At 42.6% G+C, this 24926-nt stretch overlaps 1 protein-coding gene across 3 annotated transcripts in view; it reads left to right on the top strand.

Annotated features, from left to right (window-relative positions):
* Positions 1–399: 399 nt before the first annotated feature.
* The window catches only part of LOC125465803 (tropomyosin alpha-3 chain), an 86444-nt gene continuing 61917 nt past the window's right edge, over positions 400–24926 (top strand). Inside the window, exons 1-2 of one of the 3 annotated variants that reach the window (XM_048559665.2) lie at positions 400–730; positions 17333–17458. In XM_048559665.2, coding sequence (XP_048415622.1) covers positions 617–730; positions 17333–17458 — 240 coding nt within the window. In that variant the 5' untranslated portion in view covers positions 400–616. The remainder of the gene's footprint in view (positions 731–17332; positions 17459–24926) is intronic. The other 2 variants (XM_048559668.2, XM_048559667.2) reach the window with 2 other exon arrangements.

The raw sequence follows: 24926 nt of genomic DNA, 5'->3' as shown, positions 1-24926 counted from the left end.
CACCCTCAATACTTTTACTAGCTTTTTAATTTCCAGACGTTTTTCAAACCTTAATCATCTTCATTTGGGTGCAACTGTTTGCTGGAAGGGTTAACAACATCTGAGTGAGAGAGGAAAATATTTAAAACCCAGCCAACTTAATCTCCCTGGCAAAACATTGTCATTGCTACTTAAGAGGCTGGAGCTGTTGCTTTTGACAGACTTGCGAGGCGTTGATGAATTTGTCAAAAGGGAGGGCATGTAGATGTCAACACCTTCTCCCCTCTCAGAACCTGTCTTTGGGTTTTAAATACAGCAACCCAATCTTCTTCAGAATGAACACAGCCCCATATATGGGCAATGTCCAAGTGCAGCTCATTACACCAGCTCATTCCAAAGACAGTCGGCAAATCCTAGGCACAGAAGCCAATGGGGAGAAAGGGGAGACTTTCCAAAAATGTAATTCCTTTCTTTTGCGGAATTTAAAGCAGGGTGAGTTGAGCTTGCTTAGCTCAGTAGCTCTCGGTGCTTCACCCTGCTGCACCAGCTCGCCTCCACTACAAGTTCTGTGAGAGAGGCCTTCCCTGTTTTCTAGACTCCTTCTCGCGCGTGTGGTTCTCAGCCCCCTCAGACAGCCATGGAAGCCATCAAGAAGAAGATGCAGATGCTGAAGCTGGATAAGGAGAATGCTATCGACCGAGCAGAGCAGGCTGAAGCAGACAAGAAAGCAGCAGAAGAAAAGTTCAAGCAGGTTGGTTACTGAAAAGGATTGGAACAAACGGGATGATAGTGAGGGTCCAGAAAGGCAAGAGGGAAAAATTAACATGGGGGGCAGAGTTACATAGATCAAGACTCAGTCTGTGGCGAGATAAATGCATTTCAAATATTGTATTCACTTTTAGGCACAAGAAATTGGTGTAAAGTACACAGGCTAGGGCCATAAGATCTGTGCTTCATTTCAGAAGGACGACGTTACATGGTGGACAGTAAAACTCAAGGTTTACAAAGAAGTAAATGAGGTGGTTAAAGTATCCAAAGGAAAGAGAAAAGAGTAAAGGAGAGCACTTCTATGAGGGGAGAACAAGGGGGACACGAGGATAAAGTCGGCATAGAACACACAATGGGTCATTTGGGGATCACTTTGGATTTGGATACAGGGATTTGAAAGAGATAACGAGAAGCAACAATTAAAAGAACAAGAGAGAGGCAGAGGGAAATAATTCATGGAACATATCTCCCCTGATCCTGAGCTATATTTTGAATAATGAGTATCTTCACCTGTTCCTAAAACAAAAGTCAAACAATTGCTTGATGAATAAACAAAGGGTTAGAAATATGATGCGGAGGTGCTGGTGTTGGACTGGCATGGACAAAGTCAGAAGTCACTGCACACCAGGTTATATTCCACCAGGTTTATTTAAAATCACAAGCTTTTGGAGCACTGCTCCTTCATCAGGTGAGGTCACTTCAGCTCTGAAAGCTTGTGAACTTAAACAAACCTGTTGGACTATAACCTGATGTGGTGTGACCTCTGACTTAGAAATATGAATGGAGTGAATATAAAGAAAAAAATGAAGGTAAACAGAAAATGAGAGAGAGTGAGAAGGAAAGATTAGACACAATGGAGTAAGTAAGCAAGTGAAAACAGAGAGAGAGAAAGAAAACAAGAGTGTGACAGAGAATGAGAGTCATGAAGAGATTAAGGCTGAGCCCTTCCCTGCATTACAAACTCAAGTAGATTCCACAAATATCATAAATGTTAGAAACGATTGCCAAGAAAATGTGGCAGATACAGGTGCCTGAAGGGGAGTGTGCCATTGATCACTATCGAAGATAGTCAAACTGGGAGGGAACTAAGCTGTGCAGCTCCAAGCAACACACTCTCTTCCTCTTATGGTAATTCAATAGGACAGAAGAGGAATTTTTACCCAAAATGCTTCAGTAATTCCAGTCAGTGCCAAGTGAATCATAGCTTCACTGACTATAACCTCACTAACTGCTCGTGTAGGCTCACCGTCCACCTGTGTAAATGGTGTGAGAGTGTGAATTCACTAACTGAGAGTGCAAGCTCGCTGACCGAGAATGTGAACAGACTGAGTGTGCATGCACTGAATGAAAGTGTGAATTCACCAGCTGAGAGTAAAAAGAGTGAGTGTGAACTCACTGACAGTGTGGGTTCACTGGCTGCCAGAATGGACTGACATGAGTGCGAATTCACTGACCATGAATGTAAGCTGACTGAGATTGTGAACTGCCCATGAGAGTGAACACACTGGCCAAGTGACTGTGACTATGAGGAGAGGTTGTTTCTACGGAGTTTCGAAGATTAAGATGTGACTCGATTGAAATAAAATGCTGAGAGGTCTTGACAGAGTAGGATCTAGAAGAAGAGGAACATGCCACTTGCATAGGAGGCACACACTAATCCGAGACGGGACATAACCTTGTTCTAGGACACATGAGAACACCATTTAGGAAAAGCACATTAATGTTATAGGTACCACACATCAGCTATATAGGAGAGATAATAGCAACATTAGGACACAAGAACCAGGAGTAGGAACCTGCTCCACTATTTAATATAATCATGGCTGATCTCATCTCAGCCTCAGCTCCATCTTTCTCTCCACTGTCCATAAATCCTTCAACCCATTACTAATGAACAATCTTCTCATTGAATTTATTCAATGTCCCACCTTCCACCACAATCTGGGGGAGTGAAATCCACAGACTAATGACCTTCTGAGAAACATAATTTCTCCTCAGTTAACATTTTGGGTCGGGTGACCCTTCTTCAGAACCACCCAACCCGAAACGTTAACTCTGTTTTTTCCTTCACAGATGCTGCCAGACCTGCTGAGCTTTTCCAGCAACTTTGTTTTCCTCCTGATTTACAGCATCTGCAGTTCTTTTGGTTTTTAATTTCTCCTCATCTGTGTTTTAAATCATCTACCCCTTAATCCTAAAACTGTGACCTCTTGGTCTAGATTGTCCTACATGAGGAAGCATCTTCTCTACATTTACTTTGTCAACAACTTTTAGCATCTTATATCCATCAATTACATTTCCTCTCATTCTACTAAGCTCCAGAGAGTATCAGCCTAGTCTGCTCAATCTCTCTTCATAAGACAAATCTCTCATTTCTGGAATCAATCTGGTGAACTTCCTCTGAAATGTTTCCAATACAACTACATCCCACCTCAAGTATGGAAACTAAAACTATACGCAATACTCCAGTTGCAGTCTCACTACCGCCTTGTAGAAAACAGATACTTGTCATCTAGAAGAGCAATAGAGAGATATAGGAGACAGAGAGAGAGAGAGATACCTATCACATAGGTGTACAGTAACATTTTAGTCAGTAATGTTCACATTGCTTCTGACAGAAGATAGATAAACACAAACTCTTTCATTACGAGTACATCTCATGTTACTATCTATGGGGTCAATCACAAATTTATAAATATAGGATTAATCACAATAACATCACACAAATATTGATAATATCAATGTTTAAAAATCCTGACAGAATGCATATTGACAACTGATTATTAAACAATTAAGACTAATTATTGTCAGGTTATGCCCTAGTTCAGACTGTTTCTCACATAATCGGTTAATTTGAATATTTTAACATTTAGCGATATTGTACTGGATGACAATTGACTGAACAGTCATTCTACATCGTCCAAGTAGGAAGGTAATCCTGAAGATGTGTACAGGCCCTGGGATATTAGCTGTTTTCATCCAAAATTACAGTCAATGCCTTCACAAAATCAGAGGTTTCTGGGCTATGATTATTAACACAGGATTCTACCTGGAGGCAGGAGTTCTGCCGAAAGATTCATATCAGTCGAGATAAAGTTAACAAGTTTCGACAATGGGGGAGGAGGTCACTAAAAGAGTGTGAGGGAGCTGGTTTAACATCAGTACAGATACAGTCAGTAACACAGGGCGCTGGGAGGGAGAGGGGTTACTGAGTGACAGTGTGAGGGAGCTAATTTAACATCAGTACAGATACACTCAGTAATACAGGACGCTGGGAGGGAGAGGGGCTACTGAGTGACAGTGTGAGGGAAAGGGACTAATATTAGCACAGATGCAATCAGTAATACAGGACGCTGGGAGGGAGAGGGGTTACTGAGTGACAGTGTGTGGGAGCTGGTTTAACATTAGTACAGATAAGGTCAGTTACACAGGGTGCTGGGAGGGAGAGGGGCTACTGAGTGACAGTGTGAGGGAGCTGGTTTAATATTCGTACAGATACAGTCAGTAACACCGGGTGCTGAGAGGGAGACGGGTTACTGAGTGACAGTGTGAGGGAGCTGTTTTAATACTCATATAGATACACTAAGTAACAGTGCGCTGGGAGGGGGAGGGCTTACTGAGTTACAGTGTGAGGGAGCTGGTTTAACATCAGTACAGATGCACTGAGTAACACAGGGTGCTGGGAGGGAGAGGGGTTACTCAGTGACAATGTGAGGGAGCTGGTTTAACATTAGTACAGATACACTCAGTAACACAGGGCACTGGGAGAGAGGTTACTGAGTGACAGTGTGAGGGAGCTGGGTTCAATGGTGAGGCTAAGTTTTTTGACATACAATGTGAAATAGGCTTCATTGATCAGCTATGCGTTAAATCCCTGTTCAGTTTTATAGCTGCATTCACATCAACCTGTTAATGCGGTTGAGATGGGTCAGTTAGACAGGAAGAGCAGAACAAATCCTCACTCCAATCCCTTCCACATCAGCACAGCGTTCTGTAATGCGAGCTACCCTCTCCTAGCTCACTGGGACTGTGAACCGAACCCATAACCTTCTGACTCTGGGGTGGTAATTCCATCAGCTGAGCTAAGGATGAATCCATTAACTTATTTAGCTTTTACTTAATGTTCCCTTGAGGTATTCCCTGCCTGTTACTGGTAATAAATAGCTGATCTGATGAGGCCTTTTTTGGTACAAACTGCCTGGTTAAATTAGACCTGGTCATCTGCAGGTGGGACTCTTTCCAAGCAGTGATTGACAGGTGGACAGCAGTGTCTCCAGACGCTACTTATCCCTGCTTGTATTAATAGATTCATAAAGCATTAGCATTCCTGGTGCTCCAGTGTGCAATCCCACGTCCCAGGTTGCTTTCCAGATTGGAGACTAAAACACATTACTCACTGAGTGGTTTTCAGCTCTTGGAAAACTACTTTGGGAACTTAGTGAAAGAATCTCTTTTGAGCTTTCAGCACATACAGTGTATTCTATGTGGCTATACCTCTGTGTATCTGGCTGTTTGTACAAATTACATTTGAAGAGGGTTTTGCAATCCAGTGCAGAATACTGGATGCACCAAGGAGTCAATCATTGACCCTTACATCAGATAGGGAGGACATTCAGTCTACTTTATGTGTGCCAGCTCCGTAAACAACCCAAAAAGTTCCACTCCCTTATCACAGCCCTGCTCATTTTCCTGAAGCTTTTGTTTCTGTCCAGGAAGCGGGGAGGTTGAGGCTCAATGAGAAGGATTGATGGGGGGGAGGGGGGTCAGAGAGCAGCATAGCAACTGGTGGAGACCACTTGACTCCTTTGGTTTGTTTCATACATTTGGTGGTTGGCTGATCACTGATGTAACTCTGTAGAGCTGCCGATGCCCAACGTCCATTAAAATCTTTAGTTAATAAAACCCCATCAATTTGAGTTTTAGAATTAACAACAGATGGAGTTTCAGTTGCCACCTGTGAAGTGTCTGTTTTTACTTCAGATGCAGCACCTACAGCATTTTATTTTCTTAAAAAAGGAAAGCTTTTTTCTTAAAAATACTGGAGAAAAGGGTTATTGAGTTTTTTCAACTAGAAGACAAGAGTAGACAAAGTATTCAGCCCTAATGGACTTGGGGGAAACCAAATTTGGGAGTTGTTAAATCATTTATATTTTCATCCAGCAAATTCCTAGGCCTTTGTCACACAAAAGCACTTTATTAATATAACCCTAGCCTTGCATTAAATTTTCAACACTTTTTTTATGTTACACATGGCATAAACTGCAGGATGTTTAGAAATGGCAATGAAACAATTAGACAGAAGCAGGGTGCACCCCATTTGGGCTAATTGATGTTTTGGGCCTTAAGGTGCATTTAAGTAAAAGGTTAACAGATGATCTGTAACATTCATTTGAAAACATTAGTTCATTCTTGTAGACAGTAGATCTTTTTAAATCTTCCAGTCAAGATTACATTGGAACTTCTATGAACTTGCAAGTGCAGAAAAATTTCCTAATTCCACTCCAAGAATCGCATGATAGCAGGTTATAGTCCAACAAGTTCACTGAAAACACAAGCTTACAGAGTGTAGCCCCTTCGTTGGGTAAAGTGAGAAAGAAGCACACAGAACACAGAATTTATAAATAAAAGATCAAAGGGTCACACAACAGATGAGGATTTATTAAACAAACCTAAGATGCTGTTAAATCTTTAATCAGTTAGAAGGTTTTAATTGATTAATATGTATATGTAAATGCCTGAATTCCTTTCAGGTCACTGCCCTGAAAGAACTTAAGGTTTTATCATTGTAAAGAAGAGGAAACATTTTAGGTCAGACAATGCATGTTAGCTGAGAGGCCTTGTTTAGAAACTGTTTATGTTTTGGTTTGGAGTCAGACTGGTTTTATTTCTAAAGCAGGAATTTATAAAATGTCACCTCTTCTTTAGTTCTCTCAGGACTGTGAATTGAAAGAAATTTGGGGATTTACATAAACTTATTAATGAATTAAGCCTTCTAACTGAGTAAAGACTTAACAGCATCTTACATTTGTTTAATACATTCTTATCAGTGGTGTGACCCTTTGATCTTTTACTTATAAACTCTGTATTCTGTGTGCTTTCTTCTCTCTTCACCTGATGAGGGGCTACAATCTGAAAGCTTGTGTTTTCAAATAAGCCTGTTGGACTATAACTTGGTATCGTGTGATTTCTGACCCTGTCCATCCCAGTCCAACACCGGCTCCTCCACACCAACACTCCAAGAAGATCTAGTTCTAGACGCTGCCTCCTAGTTCTAGACTTCTTGACTGTCAAAAATCATTTCTTTCTATCGGCCCTGCCTTAATATCTTGAAAACTTTGCTGAAATCATCCTTAACCTCCTAAATTCCAGGAAATATGCTCTGGGTTTGGGAAATCTCTGCTTATAATTTCACCGTTGAAGTTTAGATATCAGTCTGGTAAATCAGCACTCTGATCTCATCCAGCTCAATACAACATATCTATGGGGTACGGCCCTAAACTGGTCACAGTGTTCCACGCAAAGTCCAGTCATGGACTTATCTAGCTAAGCCTGACTTCTAAACCCCTTGCATGTTCTCTGGATATAAAGCATGGCATTCTGTAAATCTTTCTGAGCTTAATTCTATTTGTCCATGACATTTTAATGACCTATGTACCCGTGAACTCTCCATGTATCTTGGGACCTTTACTCTTTCTAAATTGTTATCATTTAGAAAGTGCCCACTTAATCCTTTTTAAGTTCAAAAGTGGATGTGCACACATTTGTCCAACTGAAATCTATTTGTTACAGTTTTTCACTTCATTGACTTCATCGCTTTTCATCGTCACATTGCTTTGGACCATCAGAAAGTTGAATGGAACAGACACAGAGAATATGATTCTACTTGTGAGGCTGACTAAAACTAGTGGCTACAAATATAAGATTGTCATTAAGACAGATCAGGAGGAAAGGCTTTATGCAGAGGGTCCTGGGAATGTGAATCCCACTCTCAACAATAAGGAACTGAGGCAAATCAACATATTTAAGGGTAAGCTAGACAAAATCACAACAGAGAAAGGTTTGTTGAGATAACAGAGTGTGGACCTGGAGGAACACAGCAGGCCAAGTAGCATCAGAGGAGCATGAAAGCTGATGTTTCAGGTTGGGACCCTTCTTCAGAAAAAGGGTCTTCTGAAAAAAGGTTCCGACCTGAAACATCAGCTTTCCTGCTCCTCCAATGCTGCCTGGTCTGCTGTGTTCATCCTGCTCCACACTATTTTATCTCCGACTCCAGCATCTGCAGTTCTTACTATCTCAGAGAAAGATATGTTGCTGAGTTTGGGTGAAGAATGGTAGTGGGCATTTAGCACAGTCCTGTTTCTGTGCAATTTTATATAATGCACAGGGAAAGTCTGACTACCACTAGCATGAGACCCTTCTCCTGGCAACAGTCCACAGCTCTATCAGCTAATCTCAGACTGGCAGCTGCTGCTTTGCAACTGAAGATGGCACTAACACCATCTGATGCCGTTGGACCAACCCAAGAGGTTTCTCAACTGTTAACAATGCAATCGTCAGCAATCTCACCAATCTTCTCAATTAAAAATGGCATCAGTGAAGAGCCAAAGGATTAGCTGGGGATTTCAGAGGGATTTGGGATATCCATAGTATAAATAGTTAAGGACCAAGTGTTTGATACTAAAACTGCTTCAGCTATAATTAGGAAAATGGTTTCCTGCAAATAATGATTACAGGCTGAAATTTAATTGAGACTTTCACATGATTTAAATTCAGAATTTGTAAATTTCTTCAATGTAATTGACCAGGTTTTTTTTCTAAAGAATGGTCTGAATACAATAAAAACAAAGTTTCTGAGAATGGTTGAATTTTGCAGCAGAATGTATTTGGACAAGTTAGAGAAACTATATTAAGATAGTGACGGGAACACAACAGTGGGTGGGTGATCGAAGATCAAAATGGAACAGATGGGTGTACAATATACTCTTTATAAATTGTCTTAATCCCATATTGTTTTTGGAACAGTACATTGTCATGGCTCATTTTTAATGAATCAAAATTGATATTATTTTGAATAACGAGCAATCAATTAGTCCCAGCCATTAAAGGACTGCTCACCACCATTGTGTTGGACTTAGATAACTCTGTGTTGAGGTGGATGAACACAGTCGGCCAGGCAGCATCAGAGGAGCAGGAAAGCTGGCGTTTGGGGTCGGGGCCTTTTTTCAGACTCTTCTTTCTGAACATCCACTTTCCTGCTCCTCTGATGCTGCCTGGCCTGTACTATTCCTCCAGCTCCACACTTTGTTATCTCTGACTCCAGCATCGGACATTCTTACTATCTCTGTTATGTTGGACTGCCCTTAATTCTTTTCCACAGAGGCAGGCAGAACACACTGACAGATTTGATGATACCAACAGTCTGAGTGTGAATGAGAGCTTTGGAAATCAGCAAATAAATGTCACAAAATTCAGGAAGAATATCAAATCATAATGAGCTTTTACAGAGGAATCAAATCAGTGATTAATCAAAATTAGAAATGACAAGAGATAAATATGAAAGGGTTTATTCCGAGAGCTCTGAACTCTTACTTATATTTAGTGAAAAATTGAGTCTTACTTGCATTTGCCAGATCAGTCAGGATTTGCACTTTTCTGAAGAACTTGGAACCAATTAAGATCCATGCTTAAAAATCATTCAAAAATCATTATTTTCCACTGAGTTGATCTTCATCAGGCCTTTCTGGATACAGTTCCCCCTACATAGGTCAAACAGCTTGGTAAAGACGGAGTTTAATTCCTGGGATGTAAGAGGTTCCCTGACCTCAGTAAGGTGATAATTTGAACTCAGTGTCCACTGACAGTGTCCCAGCTGATCTCTGCCTTGTAGCCCCATGTCCATGTGGGAATTATATCAGCATTAAGCTTAATGGTGCTGGAAACAATGGTCAAATCGTTCACCAAGATTCTGCATTAAGACTCCCTAGTCTCATGGACAATGAACTACTGGCCACTGGGCCCATGCAGTCATAGGAATTCACCGAAAATCCTCAGACAGCACCTTCCAAGCCCACAACCACTTCCATCTAGAAGAACAAGGGCAGCAGATACGCGGGAACACCACTACCTCCAAGTTTCCCTTCAAGTCACCCACCATCCTAACTTGGAAATACGTCACCATTCCTTCACTGTTGCTGGGTCAAAATCCTGGGATTCCCTCCCTAATGGCATTGTGGCTCAACCCACAGCAGGAGGACTGTAGCGGTTCAAGAAGGCAGCTCACTACCACCTTCTTAAGGGGCAGCTAGGGACAGGCAAGAAACACTGACCAGCCAGCAACCCCCACATCCCACACAATGAATAGAAAAAAAAGCTTAGAAGTCAGTATATTCAGTGCTCACCACCAGTTTCCAGACCATAAGATTTTATCCTAAAAACAGGCCTCCCATTGAGAATCATGAAACATAGAAATAGGAGGAGGTTATTCATTACTTTGTACTTGTTCCACCATTCAGTTACATCACGACTGATCTTAGACTCATAGAGTCATAGAGCTGTACAGCATAGAAACAGAAGCTTTGATCCAACTCGTCCATACCAATCAGATATCCCAAATTAATCTTGTCCCATTTGCCAACTTTTGGCCCATATCCCGCTAAACCCTTCCCAAGTTCTGTTCTGGAACCCTCACTAAAGGACACAGTTCCTCTCTATCTACCCAATTCAAGGTTTTCTTTAATCCTCTGAAAAGCCTCAATTAGATATTAAATACCACAAGTGTGATAGAATGACAAATGGCATCAATAGAACAAAGACTAAAGGGGGAATGTTCTTTCATGACTGTACACCGTTCAGCACCATCTGTGAGTTCTCAGATATTGTAACAGTCCAGGCCTATATGCAGCAAAACCTGAACATATCTAGACTTGGACTAATAAGTGGCAATTAACATTTGTCCTACACAAGAATTAAATATCGATCATCTCAAACTCGAAAGAACCTGACAGCAGTGTGTACTATTCACAAGATACATTGCAGAAACTCACCAAGACTTCTTACTCAGCTCTTGGGATCAGCTGCAAATTTGTACGATTCACATATTGTAGAGAACTCAGCTGAATATAGAAAGTATGAGGATATCTAAAAAAAGGAACAAGAGATACTAACAGAGTTTGGGGCTAGATTAACAGCAAGCATAAAAGGGAAGCTGAAAGGCTTTTATAAATACACGGGCACTCAAGGGGGTAGTTCAAGGAAGAGTGGAGCTGATTCAGGATCAAAAAAATTGATGCTCTGCTGCAGACAAAGGCTGAGGCGCTAAATCAGTAACTGCACCCGTCTTCTGTAGAGAAGAGGTGGTTGTTAGTGTTGCTGTAAAACCGGAGTTTATACTGATATTGGACAATAAGTAAATAGAAGGTTGTTAAAACGTTAGCAATAATGGAATGACATTCCCATCCGAAGGGACAATTCCTGAATCAAGAGAGTGCTGACAGATCATCAATAATTCCTCATCTATTTTAAGCATGTGGCCTGGAGATTTGATAATCTCTAATCTCATTAGCTTCACTGTGGATCAATAACAGTTAGTTCCTTCCCTTAACATATTTTTATTTTCCCTGTTATCTCTGATATTTTATCCACATCCTGTGCTGTGAAGACTGATACAAGATAGCTACTTAGTAGTAAGTGTCACTTGCTGACTTTAATAATGTTGACTCATAATAGCAAAAATGCTATCATTACAGGGTGATGTGATGCCGTTAATATTGTAAAGGGGCAGTCCAATAGAGTATTCATTATAATGAGATATTGTGGCTCACAGTGTGTGTATAGTGGGGTCATACAATGGGTGTGTAATATATTGGTCTGTTGCTGAAACGGACTTTAACAAAGCCTTTTATAAAGTCCCACATAGGAGACAGGAAAGTAAAAACACACATGGGATTCAGGAGGGATTTAAGGGAAATGGCTTTTATGCAGAAGGTGATAGGTGTCTGAAATCATAGGATCCCTACAGTGTGGAAGCAGGCCATTCAGGCTATCGGATTTGCACCAACTCTCCAAACAGCATCCCACCCAGACTCACCCACTATCTGTCTCGGATGAAGGGTCTAGGCCTGAAACGTCAGCATTTGTGCTCCTGAGATGCTGCTTGGCCTGCTGTGTTCTTCCAGCTTCACATGTTGTTATCTCGGATTCTCCAGCATCTGCAGTTCCCATTATCTCTGATCATCCACTATCCCTATCCCTGTGACCCTGCATTTCACATTGGCTAATCCACCTAGCTTGCACATCTTTGGACTCCGGGAGGAAACCGGAGCACCCGGAGGAAACTCATACAAACAAGCAGAGAATGTGCAAACTCCACACAGCCAGTCATCCAAGAGTGGAATTGAACTTGGGTCCCTAGTGCTGCGAGGTAGCAGCGCTACCCACCAAGCTGCCTTTTCATTTCTAAACTGCATTCTTGTAAATTGTATCTTTTAACAGAACATGACTTACAATCCAATTCCAGATTCATTGTCTCACATTACTGCAGCAATGTCAAATTTACAGCACAATATCTCATTCTACTACCCAACATTCCATACTGTTTTACAGCACAGAAAAGACCCTTCAATTCATCAAGTCTGTGCCAACCCATCTTACACTAATCCCACTTTCCAGCACCTTGAATGTTACGACATTTCAGGGATAAATTCACATTCTTTTTTAAAGGTTGCAAGGTTATTTGCTCTACTACCCACTCAGGTGCGTTAGGATCACACAGTGACTCAGTGGTTCATGCTGCTGCCTCACAGCATCAGGGACTTGGGTTTGATTCCACCTTCAGGTGACTGTCTGTGGAGTTTGCGCGTTCTTCACTCGCCTGCGTGGGTTTCCTCCGGGTGCTCCAGTTTCCATTAATGCTGGGTTGTGGGGAGAGGGTGGGATGCCCTTTGGAGGGTTGGTGTGGATTTGATGGACCAAATGGCCTGTTTCCATGCTATAGGGATTCTATAATGTGCAGGGCTATGGGGACAGGGTTGGGTCTGGACCCAAAATGTTAACTTTACCTTTTCTTCACAGATGTTGCCAGACCTGCCGAGCTTTTACAGGAACTCATGTTTTAGTTTCTGATTTACAGTATCCATAGTTCTTTCAGTTTTTATTTTGATTTTTCTACAGTCTGTTGGTTCAAAACAGACTTATGTAAGTGGTGGGGGGGTGGTTGGTGTGGAGGGGGCAAGCAGAGGGGTGTGTAGGGGTGAGCAATATGCCGTCTCCATGAAATCCAGCCCAACAAAGTATGGAGAAAATTGTAGAATGATTTCAGCAGAGAAGGAGACCATAGTGCATTGTGTCTCGCCAGCTCTGTATGAGACCAACACAGCTAATCCCACCCAATTTTGTCTTAACCCTGCAAATTGTTTCTCTTCAGACATGGCCTCATTCCCTTTTGAATGCCACAGTTTCTCCTTTTGTTACCTTTGCTTCTTTTGTCAATCTCTTTAAAACTGGTGTCCTCTGGCTCTCAGGCATCTCATGATTTTGATAATCTCTCAATTTCCTCTCCTTCCAGGAAGGCTACTGTATTAATCTGTATCACTGAGGTTCCTCAGCCCCAGAATCAGTCTCACTCATCTTTCTTGTGCTCTCTCCAGTGCCTTCACAGCCTGGCTAAAGTGTGGACCACAACATAGAAACACAAAACTTAGGAGCAGGAGCAGGCCATTCAGCCCTTCAAGTCTGCTCTGCCACTCAACATAATCATGGCTGACCCTTTATCTCCATACCTCTATTTCACTTTCTCCCCATACTTCTTGGTGCCTTTACAATCTAAATGTTTACCAGCCTCTTTCTTGAGTACATTCAGAGAATTAGCCTCCACTACCCACTGTGGTAGAGAATTCCATGCGTTCAGTACAGAAATGTTTCCTCACCTTAGTCCTAAATGGTCTACTTCTTATCTTAAGACCGTGAACCCAGATTAGTGACTCCCCAAACAAGGAAAACATTCTTGCTTTGTTGGCTCTGTCCAACCCTGTTAGAGTTTTTTACATATCAATCAGATCCACTCTCATCTTTCTAAACTCTAGTGCATACAGGCTCAGTCAAACCAATCTCTTCTCATAGCTCATCCCTGATATCAGCCTAATGAACCTCCACTGCATTCTCTCTATGGTAAATATATCCTCTGTTAGGTAGGGTGACCATGCAGTACATAATACTCCAGGTAGGGTCTCACCAAGGTGTGTATAACTGCAGTAAGACATCCTCACTTCTGAACTCAAATCCTCTTGCAATGAAGGTCAGTATATCTTCCTCATTGTTGCTGCACCTTCCTGTCTGCTTTCATTGACTGGTGTACAAGAACACCAAGATCCCTTTGTACATCCACACTTCCCAATAGAACATCATTGAAATAATACTTTTTCTTCCTGTTTTTCACAGTGAAGTGTATAACTTCACATTTAGCCATGTTGTACTACATCTGTCATGTGGTTGCCCACTCAATCAACTTCCCTAAATCACCTTGAAGCTTCCTTGCATTTTCCTCACAACTTACAATCCTGACCAGTTTCATGTCAGCAACAATTTGGAAAGGTTGTGTTTGGTCTCCTTACCCAAGTCATTTTTATACTTGGTGAATAGCTAGGACCAAGCACTGACCCTTATGGTACCCCGTTAGTCACTAAGTGCCACATGGCGAAGGACCCAATTGTTCCCACTCTCTGCTTCCTATCGGTCAACACTCCAAGCTGAACCAGCGTTTCATACAAGTTCACCATAATACTTTTGTGTTTGCACTGTAAGATCCATTACTAAAGTCCAGGATCCCGAAGATGTTATGAACTGTGCTCTCAACCTGTCTTGCTACCTTCAATGGTTTGTGCAGATATACCATAAGACCAAAAGATGCAGGAGCAGAATTAGGCCACTTGGCGCATCGAGTCTGCACTGCTATTCAACCATGGCTAATATGTTTCTCAACCCCCTTCTCCTTCCTTCCCCACATAATCCTTGATCTCCTTATTAAATCAAGAACCTACTTATCTCTGTCTCAAAGACACTCAATGACTTAACATCCACAGCCCTCTGAGGCAATGCATTCTACAGGCTCACCACCCTCTGGCTGAAGAAATCTCTCATCTCAGTTCTGAAGGGTCATTCTTTCACTGTAAAGCTGTGTCCTCAGGTCCTTGTCTCACCTACTAGTGGAAACATCTTCTCCACATCCAGTCTATCCAGGCCTGTCAGTATTCTGCAAGTTCCAATCAGACACCCCCCATCCCCACCCTCATCCTTCTAAACTTCACTGAGTACAGATCCAGAGTCATCAATCACTCCTCATGTGACAAACCCTTTACATTCTTTTAGAACTCCTATGGACTCCCTCCAACACCAGCACATCCTTCCTTAGGTATGGGGCCCAAAATTGCTCATAATATTCCAAATGTTGTCTGACCAGAGCCTTACACAACTTCAGCAATATATCCCTAACCTTGTACTCTAGCCCTCTTGAAATGAAAGCCAACATTACATTTGCCTTCCTAACTGCCAACTGGACATGTATGTTAACCTTAAGAGAATCCTGAACTAGGGCTCTTAAGTTGCTTTGTGCTTTATACTTCTAAAGCCTTACCCCATATAGAAATAGTCTATGTCTCTATTCTTCCTGCCAAAGTGCATAATCTCACGCTTTCCCACATTGTGTATCAGCTGCCACTTCTCTGCCCACTTTGCCAGCCTGTCCAAGTTCCTTTGCAGCCTCCCCACCACAACACTACCTGTCCCTCCATCTGCCTGTGTCATCTACAAACACAGCAACAATACCACCAGCTCCTTTGTCCAGGCCATTAATGTGTAACATGAATAGTGGTAGTCCCTAACCAGACCCCTGCAGAACTCCGCTAGTCACCGGCTACCATCCTGAAAAAGACTCCTTTAAAGAATCCATACAATCCCACACTGTAGGGTGGAAGCAGGTCATTTTGGCCCATCAAGTATAAACTGTCACTGAAGAGCATCTCCCAGACCCACCCTATCCCTGTAACCCTGCCTATCCCATGACTAATCCACTTGATTGGCACCTCCCTGGACACTATGGGCAATTACCCATGGCCAATCCACACAGCCTGCACATCTTTGGACTGCAGAAGGAAACCAGAGCAAACCCTCCTGCCAGTACCTTGCTCCTAACACTCTTAACTAGCAGCATCTTAGAATCATTGAATCTCTATAGCGTGGAAGCAGACCATTCAGCCCATTGAGTCCACACCGACCCTCCAAACAGCATCCACACAGACTCTATTCCTGCATTTCCCACTCTATCCCTGTAACCCTGCCTATCCTATGACTAATCCACTTGGCCTGCACCTCGCTGGACACTATAGGCAATTACCCATGGCCAATCGACCTGACCTGCACATCTTTGGACTCTGGGAGGAAACTGAAATACCCAAAGGAAACCCTTGCAGACTCAGGGACATGTGCAAACTCCACATAGACAGTCACCTGAAGATGGAATCGAACCTGGATTAGCCCCACATCCTGACTACTGCTAGGATGGTAAATAATACCCATCAGGATATTTTTTTCCTTTCTGTTTCCTCAACTCTACCATACAAATTCTATGCCTACTAATTCTATATCACTTCTTGCTGTTGATTTCAGTTCATTCCTCACTAACAGTCCAATTCACTCCCTGCCTTTTTGATTGGAGTGAGATCCTTGGACATTAGTTCCCTGCTCTGATCCTCTTGTAGCCATGTCTCTGAGATACCCACAACAGTGTACTTGACAATTTCAGTTCATGTTGCAATACAATAAAAAACGGCAGGTGCTGGGAATCTGAAACAAAAACAGAAATTGCTGAGAAACTCTGCATTTACATTTTCGCTTCCCTCTGAATCATCAAAAAGCGTCTTATCTGACTTTGACAAATTATCAACTTTAAGTGCAGTCTTTCTTATCCGTCCAATAGTCACAGTTTATGAGGAAGTCTAGGCATTTCTCTGTTCACTGAAATTCTGCATATCGATGTCATTGTTCCCTTATCCAGATTCTGATGTTCTTCACTGACCCAGTCACTGTTCAGCTCGCTCTCTGCTTTCCTGACCTCTTGATTACTTTCTGTTCATCCATTGTCTCAAGTAGCTCCTCTGTCACTAGAACTAGAGGCAGTATTTCCTCCTTGTTAAAGTCCGATGCAAAGAATTAATTAACACCTCAACCATGTCCCCTACCTCCAAGTGTAAAACCCCCTTCTCAGATCTCTGTAAGCGGCCCCATCTCTCCTTTTACCATTACTAACTCTTTACCATTTTGAAGCCTATCAAAGACTTTTGGATTCCCATTCATGTTGGTTGCCAGTCTCTTCTCAAACACTCACTTTATTGCCCATTTCTTTATCTTTTCCCTCTGAACTCTAGCTTACTGCTATACTCGCTGCCACCAATTGCCCTCCCACCCGACACCATGCTTTGTAAAGCTTATTCAACGTGCAGAGATCTGAATGATGTACTGGGAAAACAGAGTTGGAATTTGGTCAATATGGTATTTTCTGGGTGAGATATGACCTGCTTTTCATCCTTTCTCTCAGGTTGAAGAGGAGCTGATGAGCCAACAGAAGAAAATGAAAGGCACGGAGGATGAGTTGGACAAGTTATCCGAGGGACTCAAAAATGCTCAGGAGAAGCTGCAAGCTTCAGAAAAGACAGCTTCAGACGTGAGTAATTGGAATGACCGACTACCTAAACATTCTGAAAGGATAGTTTCATTGATGAAATTGGTGTTGGGCATGAGACTAGTGCACTCAATGTCTCCTCTGGATAAGCACTTTGGAAGAATTGTTCTTATGCCTCAGGGAGGGGGGTTGGGGTCAAAATAGACAGTTGAGATAGAAGTTACACCAAACTCTTAAAAATCACTGGTTCAGGCTCAGCCAGAGGATTGCTTCCAATTATGGGAAAGGTGCTAAATCCTAGGAGAGAGAGCGAGACAGACATATATATAGAGAGAAGAAATACCATTAGAATGGAAACAGGGATCAGGGACTTCAGTTATTTAAAGCTGTTGAAGAATCTGGGAGTATTCTCTGAGATTATAGTCGATCAAAAGGACATTTAGGAGAGATGCTCAGAATGGTGATTGGAGCAGGATAAGACACAATTGGATCATACATTAAAGGACATTTGAACTTTTGGGGGAGGGTGGAGTGCTGTCATAGTCGAGTCCCTGTCTAACTAACTCAGCCGTAAATTCAGTAAACCAGCTTCCACTGTTACAGAACAGAATTCCACAGAATAACAACTTTCTGAAAAATGCTAATCTTAAAATCTAAACCTCTTTGTAAATTATGCACTTTCATCGGTCTCCTGCACAAAGAGAAATATCCTGCCATAATCCTCCATGACAGGTCCCCTTGTGATCCTTTATGTTGCATAAGATCATCTCACTTTTATTCTAAACTCCAATGCGTCTAAATCCAATCTGTTCAACGTTTCTTTATCAGAGATGTCTTTCATCACAGAAATGAGTTGAGTGATCCTTCACTCAAGTGAATTGCAATTTTCTTTTTCTAATAAGGAGACTGATGTGGAGGTGCTAGTGTGTAACTGGAGTGGAAAATGAATCACATGACACTAGGTTATAGTCCAACAGGTTTCAGAGTACAGCCCCTTCAAATTGATGAACACAATGTTGGGTCTGGAAGGCAGTAAAATGCCGAATTAAAAGATGAGGTACTGGTCCTCCAGCTTTCTGTGAGATTCACTGGAACACCATCACAGGCTGAGGGCACAAAGCAGTGAGCACAGGGTACATTAAAATGACGGGTGACTGGAATCTCAGGGTCAAGTTTCTGGACTGAACGGAGGTCAACTGTAAAGTGGTTACCGAGTCTCGCTATGCTCAAAGTGGCCATGGTGATTTACATTGTTGCAACAGTGGCTGTACCTCATGTAAGTGTAAACTGCTTGAAGATGTGCTGAGATGTTGAAAGATGCTACATGAATACAAGTCCTTTCTCTATTGCAGGGAATTTAGATCTTCAGATTGAAAACCGGGTGAATGCAGAGAAAATTGTGTTGAATCTAGAAGAATTTAAAGTGCCTGACTATAAGATGAGATGCTGTTCCTTGAGATAGGTTGAGCTTCACCAAACAGTGCAACAGGCTGAGGGCAGAGAGGTCAATGTGATCTCATTAGCTGGCAGCGATGAACTAGTGGCATTATCACCAGAAATCCAGACAACCAGGCTAGCTATTTGGGACCCGCATTGGAATCCCACCACTACAGATGGTGAAATTTGAATTCAGTAGAAATCTGGAAGCTTAATGATGACCACAAAACCATTGTCAATTGCTGTAAAAACAAATCTGGGTCACTAATGCCCTTTAGGGACAGAAATTATCATCCTTACCTGGTCTGGCCTAAATTTGACTCCAGACCCACAGCAACAGGGTCGACTCTGAATTGCCTTAGCAAGCCACTTAATTAGATCAACAACTCAAAACTCTCAGAAAGAAATGAAACTAGACAGACCACTCAGCATAGACCTAGCCACTGGACACAACAACAAATACCGTTCCAGAAATACAGGAATTTTTTTTGAAACTGGAAACTTGTGCTTCTGAACTGTAGCACTCCTAACCAAGCTTTTCCAGTCCACTTACAAAAGTCAGACACATCTACTCAACAATGTGTGAAATTGCCCAGTACGTCCTGTACACAAAAAGCAGAACAAAGCCAACTCAGCCAATTACCACTCCAGTCTACTCTCGATCATCAGTAAAGTGATGGAAGATGGATTTTCTCTGGGTGCCCCAGTTTCCTCCCACAATCTAAACATGTGCAGGTTAGAGTGGATTGGACATGCTAAAGTGCCCATAGTGTCTATGAATGTGTAGCCTCAGTGGATAAGCTATGGGAAATGCAGGGTTCCGTGGATCAGGAAGGAAGGGTGAGTCTGGGTGGAATGCTCTCCAGGCAGACTTGATGGGCCAAATGGCCTGCTTCCACACTGTAGGGATTCTATGATCCTATGTACAGAAAAACTGAGGACTTTTAGAGTGACTGTCCACAGATCCCTTAAGTTGGAACAATGGGTTGGCATGTGTAATGTGAGCCCTTTGTGAGCCGAGGATAACAGCAGACAGGTAATGATGGAAGTGTATATTCAAGTCTTCTGTGTACCCCTTGTCATCTCGTTACAGAAAGGGTGTAATTAAACAAGAGAGAGGGCAGGGAGGATTTACTAGAATATTGCCAGAACTGAAAAACTGCACCCATGAGGAAATATTGGGTAGGCTGGGGTTGCTTTGTCTGAAATGTTTCCATTTCCTCTGCCTGAGGAGAAATTTGATGGAGGTGTACAAGGCTGCAAGGGGCTTGGGTGGAGTGGATGGGAGGGACCTGCTCTCCTTAACAGATTGTCAGTCACAAGGAGGCAAGTGGTTGGCAGAAGAATTAGAGGGGAGATGAAGGCAGAACTCACTGCCTGAAGGGGAGGTGGGGTGAAAATCCTCTATAATTTCAAAGATGTCTGGATATGTGCATCAGGCATCCCAGTATCTCCAGGGATATGGAGCAAATGCCGGAAAATGGGATCAGACAGGGCAGCTTGCTTCATGGTCAGTGTAATCACAATGAGCAGAGTGGCTCCTACTGCATAATTTTTTTTCAAAATCTTCTAAAAATCTGACAAACAGGAATATGCTTGGATGTAGGGAGTGGGCGGAACACTACAGCATGAAACTGACGATTCAAATGGCCTTCTTTTTACTACAATAATTCTGTCATTCCATCATTCTAAGGACAATCTGATGTTTGCCAATTCTGAGAAGGAGATAGAAATGGGATATATTTTATTTTGACGGGATGTGGGTGTCACTGGCTGAGCCAGTATTTATTGCCCATCCCTAATTGCCTGTGAGAAGTTGGTGGTGAGTTGCCTCTTGAGCCGCTATTAGCTGGGATAGTGAAGAGGAACCCATAGTGCCAGTAGGAGATTTTGACCCAGTGACAGTGAAGAAACAGTAATACATTCCTAGTCAAGATTGAGAGGGCCAGATGTCAACCTGTACCAGACAGTCCATTTTCACAGCCTCTGCAATTATGTAGGTGACAAAGAAAAATTTACAAGGATGTTACCAGGACCAGAGGATTTGAGTTATAAGGAGAGGCTGGATAGGGTGGGTCTGTACAGCTACTTACAAATTTACCCTGAGATTGAGCAGAGTCATCCTCATCAACTAGCGACCGCCAATGATGATGATAGGCTGGGACCTTTTTCCTCTGGAGAGTTGTAGGTTGAGGGGTGGCCTTATGGAGGTATGTAAAATCATGAGGGGCATAAATAAGGTGAACAGTCAAGATGTTTTCCCCAAGGTAGGGGAGTCCAAAACTAGAGGGCATAGGTTTAAGACGGAAAAGATTTTAAAGGGACCTGAAGGACAACTTTTTCATACAGAGGGTAGGTGCATACATGGAACGAGCTGTCAGAGAAGTGGTAGACGCTGGTACAATCATAACATCTAAAAGACATCTGGATAGGTACATGGATAGGAAAGATTTAGAGCTAACAAAAACAGAAATTACTGGAAATGCTCAGTGGGACTGGCAGCATCTGCAGAGAGAGAAACAGAATTAATATTTTGGGTCCAGTGAGTCATCAGAATTGTGTATTGTCTCCCTGGAGCCAGGATCAAAGATATCTCTGAGAGGGTGCAAAATATACTCAAAGGGGAGAGAGACCAGCCGGAGGTAGTTGTACACATTGGAATTACCAACATCAAGAGAAAAGAACAAGATTCTGAGGAGAGAGAAGTTATGCAGGAATTGAAGAAGTAGGTCCTCAAGAGTAGTAATATCTGGATTACTCCCAATTTCATGAGGTAGTGAGTGTAGGAATAAGAGGATAGAACAGATGATTACAAGGCTGAGGAGCTGGTGCAGTGGAGAGGGGTTCACATTTTCAGATCATTGGAATATCGTCTGGGGTAGAAGTGACCTGTATAAGGAGGATAGACAGCACCTGAGTTGGAAGAGGAATAATATACTGGCTGGGAGTCTCACTAGAGCTGCTTGGGAGGATTTAAACTAGTAAGGCGGTGTGGAGGTCCCAGGGAGATAGTGAGGGAAGTGATCAGTCTGAGACTTGGTACAGTTGGAAAGAAGAGTAAGTCAAACAGACAGGGAAGGCAAGAACAAAGCAGAGAAGAAGTTAGGACTGATAAATTAAACTGCATTTACTTCATTTCAAGAGGCCAAACAGGTAAGGCAGATGAACTCAGGACAAGGTTGAGAACATGGGCTTGGGATATAATAGCAATTAGAGAGACGTGGCTCAGGGATGGATGGGATTGGCAGCTTAATGCTCCAGAGTCTAGATGCTATAGGAAGGATCAAAAGGGGGGCAAGAGACAGGGCACTGGTATTTTTGATTAGGGATAACATTGTGGCTGTATTTAGTGAGGATATTCCTGAGGGTATGTACAAGGAAGTTCTTTGATTGGAACTGAGAAATGATAAAGGGATGATCACCTTATTGGAATTGTACTACAGATTCCCCCAGTAATCAGTGGGAAATTGAAAAACAAGGTTGTGACGAGATTATTTGTAAGAATGATAGGGTGGTTATGGTAAGGGATTTTAACATTCCAAACACACAGCAGAATTGCCATAGTGTTAAGGGCTCAGATTGACAGGAATTTGTTAAGTATGTACAAGAAATTTTTCTGATTCAGTGTGTGGATGTACCTACTGGAGAAGGTACAAAATTTGACCCACTCTTGGGAAATAAGGCAGGGCAGGTGACTGGTGTGTCAGTAGGGGAGCACTTTGGGGCCAATGATCATAATTCTATAAATTTTTAAAAAGTAATAGAGAAGGATAGACTGGATCTAAAAGTTAAAGTTTTAAATTGGAGGAAGGTCAATTTTGACTTGTTTGAGCCAAGAACTTTCCAAGGTTGATTGGTGGGGGCGGGGGGGGATGCTCGCAGGTAAAGGGATGGCTGGAAAATAGAAACCTTCAAAATGAGATAACAAGAGTCCAGAGAGAGTACGTTCCTGTTAGAGTGAACGGCAAGGCTGGTAGGAGTAGGGAATGCCGGATAGCTAGAGAATAGTCAAGGATAACAAGGAAGCATATATCAGGTATAGACAGGAAAGGTCACGTAAATGCCCAGAAGAGTATAAAGGCAGTAGGAGTGTACTTAAGAAGAAAATCAGGAGAGCTTTGGCAAATAGGGTTAAGGAGAATCCAAAGGGATTCTACAAATACCTTAAGGACAAAATTGTAACTGGAGAGAGAACAGGGCCCCTTAATGTTCAGCAAGGCCGCCTACGTGTGGAACTGCAGGAGATGGTGAGATACTAACTGGGTATTTTGCATTAGTGTTTACTATGGAAGGTGGAGGACATGGGGAAATAACAGCGACAGCTTGAAAAATGTCTATAATAGAGGTGGTGGTGCTGGACCTCTTAAAACACGTAAAGATGGACAAATCCCCAGGACCTGATCAGGTGCACCCTAGGACTTTGTGGGAAGCTGGGGAAGAGATTGCTCGGCCCTTGTTTAGATATTTGTATCACGTTAGCCACAGGTGAGTTGCCAGAAGACTTAGAGGTTGGCTAACATGGTGCCACTATTTCAGAAAGGTGGTAAGGAAATGCCAGGGAACTATAGTCCGGGGTGAGCCTGATGGGCAAGTTGTTGGAAGGAATCCTGAGGGAGAGGATTTACATGCATTTGGAAAGGCAAGGACTGGTTAGGAATAGTCAACATAGCTTTAATTAGATTAGATTCCCTACAGTGTGGAAAGAGGCCCTCTGGCCCAACAAGTCCACACCCGCCTTTGGAGCATCCCACCCAGACCCTATAACCCACACACCCCTGATGTGTGTGGGGAAATCAAATCTCACTAACTTAGTTGCAGTTTTTTGAAGAAGTAACAAAGAGGATTGATGAGGGCAGAGCAGTAGACATTGTTCATATGGACTTCAGTAAGGCATTCAACACGGTTCCTCATGGTAGACTGATTAACATGGTTAGATCACATGGAATACACAGGACTAGCCGCTTAGATACGAAAATGGCTCAAAGGTAGAAGTCAGAGGCTGGTGGTGGAGGGTTGCTTTTCAGACTGCAGGCCCATGACCAGTAGTATGCCACAAGGATCGGTGCTGGGCCCACTGCTTTTCATCTTTTATACAAATGATATGGATGTGAACATAGGAGGTATGGTAAGTGAGTTTGCAGATGACACCAAAACTGGATGTGCAGTGGACAGCAAAGAAGGTTACCTCAGAGTACAACGGGATCTTGGTCAAACGGGCCAATGGGCTGAGGAGTGGCAGATGGATTTTAATTTAGATAAATGTGAGGTGCTGCATTTTGGAAAGGCAAATCAGGACAGGACTTATATACACTTAATGGTAAGGTCCTGGAGAGTGGTGCTGAACAAAGAGATGTTGCAGTGCAGGTGCATAGCTCCTTGCAAGTGGAGTCACAAGTAGATAAGATAGTGTTTGCCTCCATTGGTCTGTGCATTGAGTATCGGAGTTGGGATGTCATATTGCAGCGTCCAGGACATTGGTTAGGTCACTACTGGAATAGTATGTAATTCTTGTCTCCCTGCTGTTGGAAGGATGTTGTGAAGTTGAAAGGGTTCAGAAAATATTTACAAGGATGTTACCAGGGTTGGAGGGTTTGAGCTACAGGGAGAGACTGAACAGGTTGGGGCTATTTTCCCTGGGACATCATAGGCCAACAGGCGACCTTATTGAGGTTTATTAAATCATGAGGGACATTGATAGGGTGAATAGACAAGATTTTTTTCCCCAGGGTGGGCTAAGTCCAAAACTAGAGATTGTAGGTTTAAGAGGGAAAAGATTTAAAAGGACCTAAGGGGCAACTTTTTCACATAGAGGGTGATATGTGTATGCAATGAGCTACCAGAAGCTGGTACAATTAGAACATTTAAAAGGCATCTAGATAGGTGTATGAATGGAGATAATGGGAACTGCAGATGCTGGAGATTCCAAGATAATAAAATGTGAGGCTGGATGAACACAGCAGGCCAAGCAGCATCTCAGGAGCACAAAAGCTGACGTTTCGGGCCTAGACCCTTCATCAAAGAGGGGGATGGGGGGAGGGAACTGGAATAAATAGGGAGAGAGGGGGAGGCGGAC

The sequence above is a fragment of the Stegostoma tigrinum genome, chromosome 30 (assembly GCF_030684315.1).
Source record: "Stegostoma tigrinum isolate sSteTig4 chromosome 30, sSteTig4.hap1, whole genome shotgun sequence".
NCBI classification, from domain to species: Eukaryota; Metazoa; Chordata; class Chondrichthyes; order Orectolobiformes; family Stegostomatidae; genus Stegostoma; species Stegostoma tigrinum.
The sequence above is the reverse complement of the archived record's forward strand: the minus strand, read 5'-3'. Positions and strand labels throughout refer to the sequence as shown.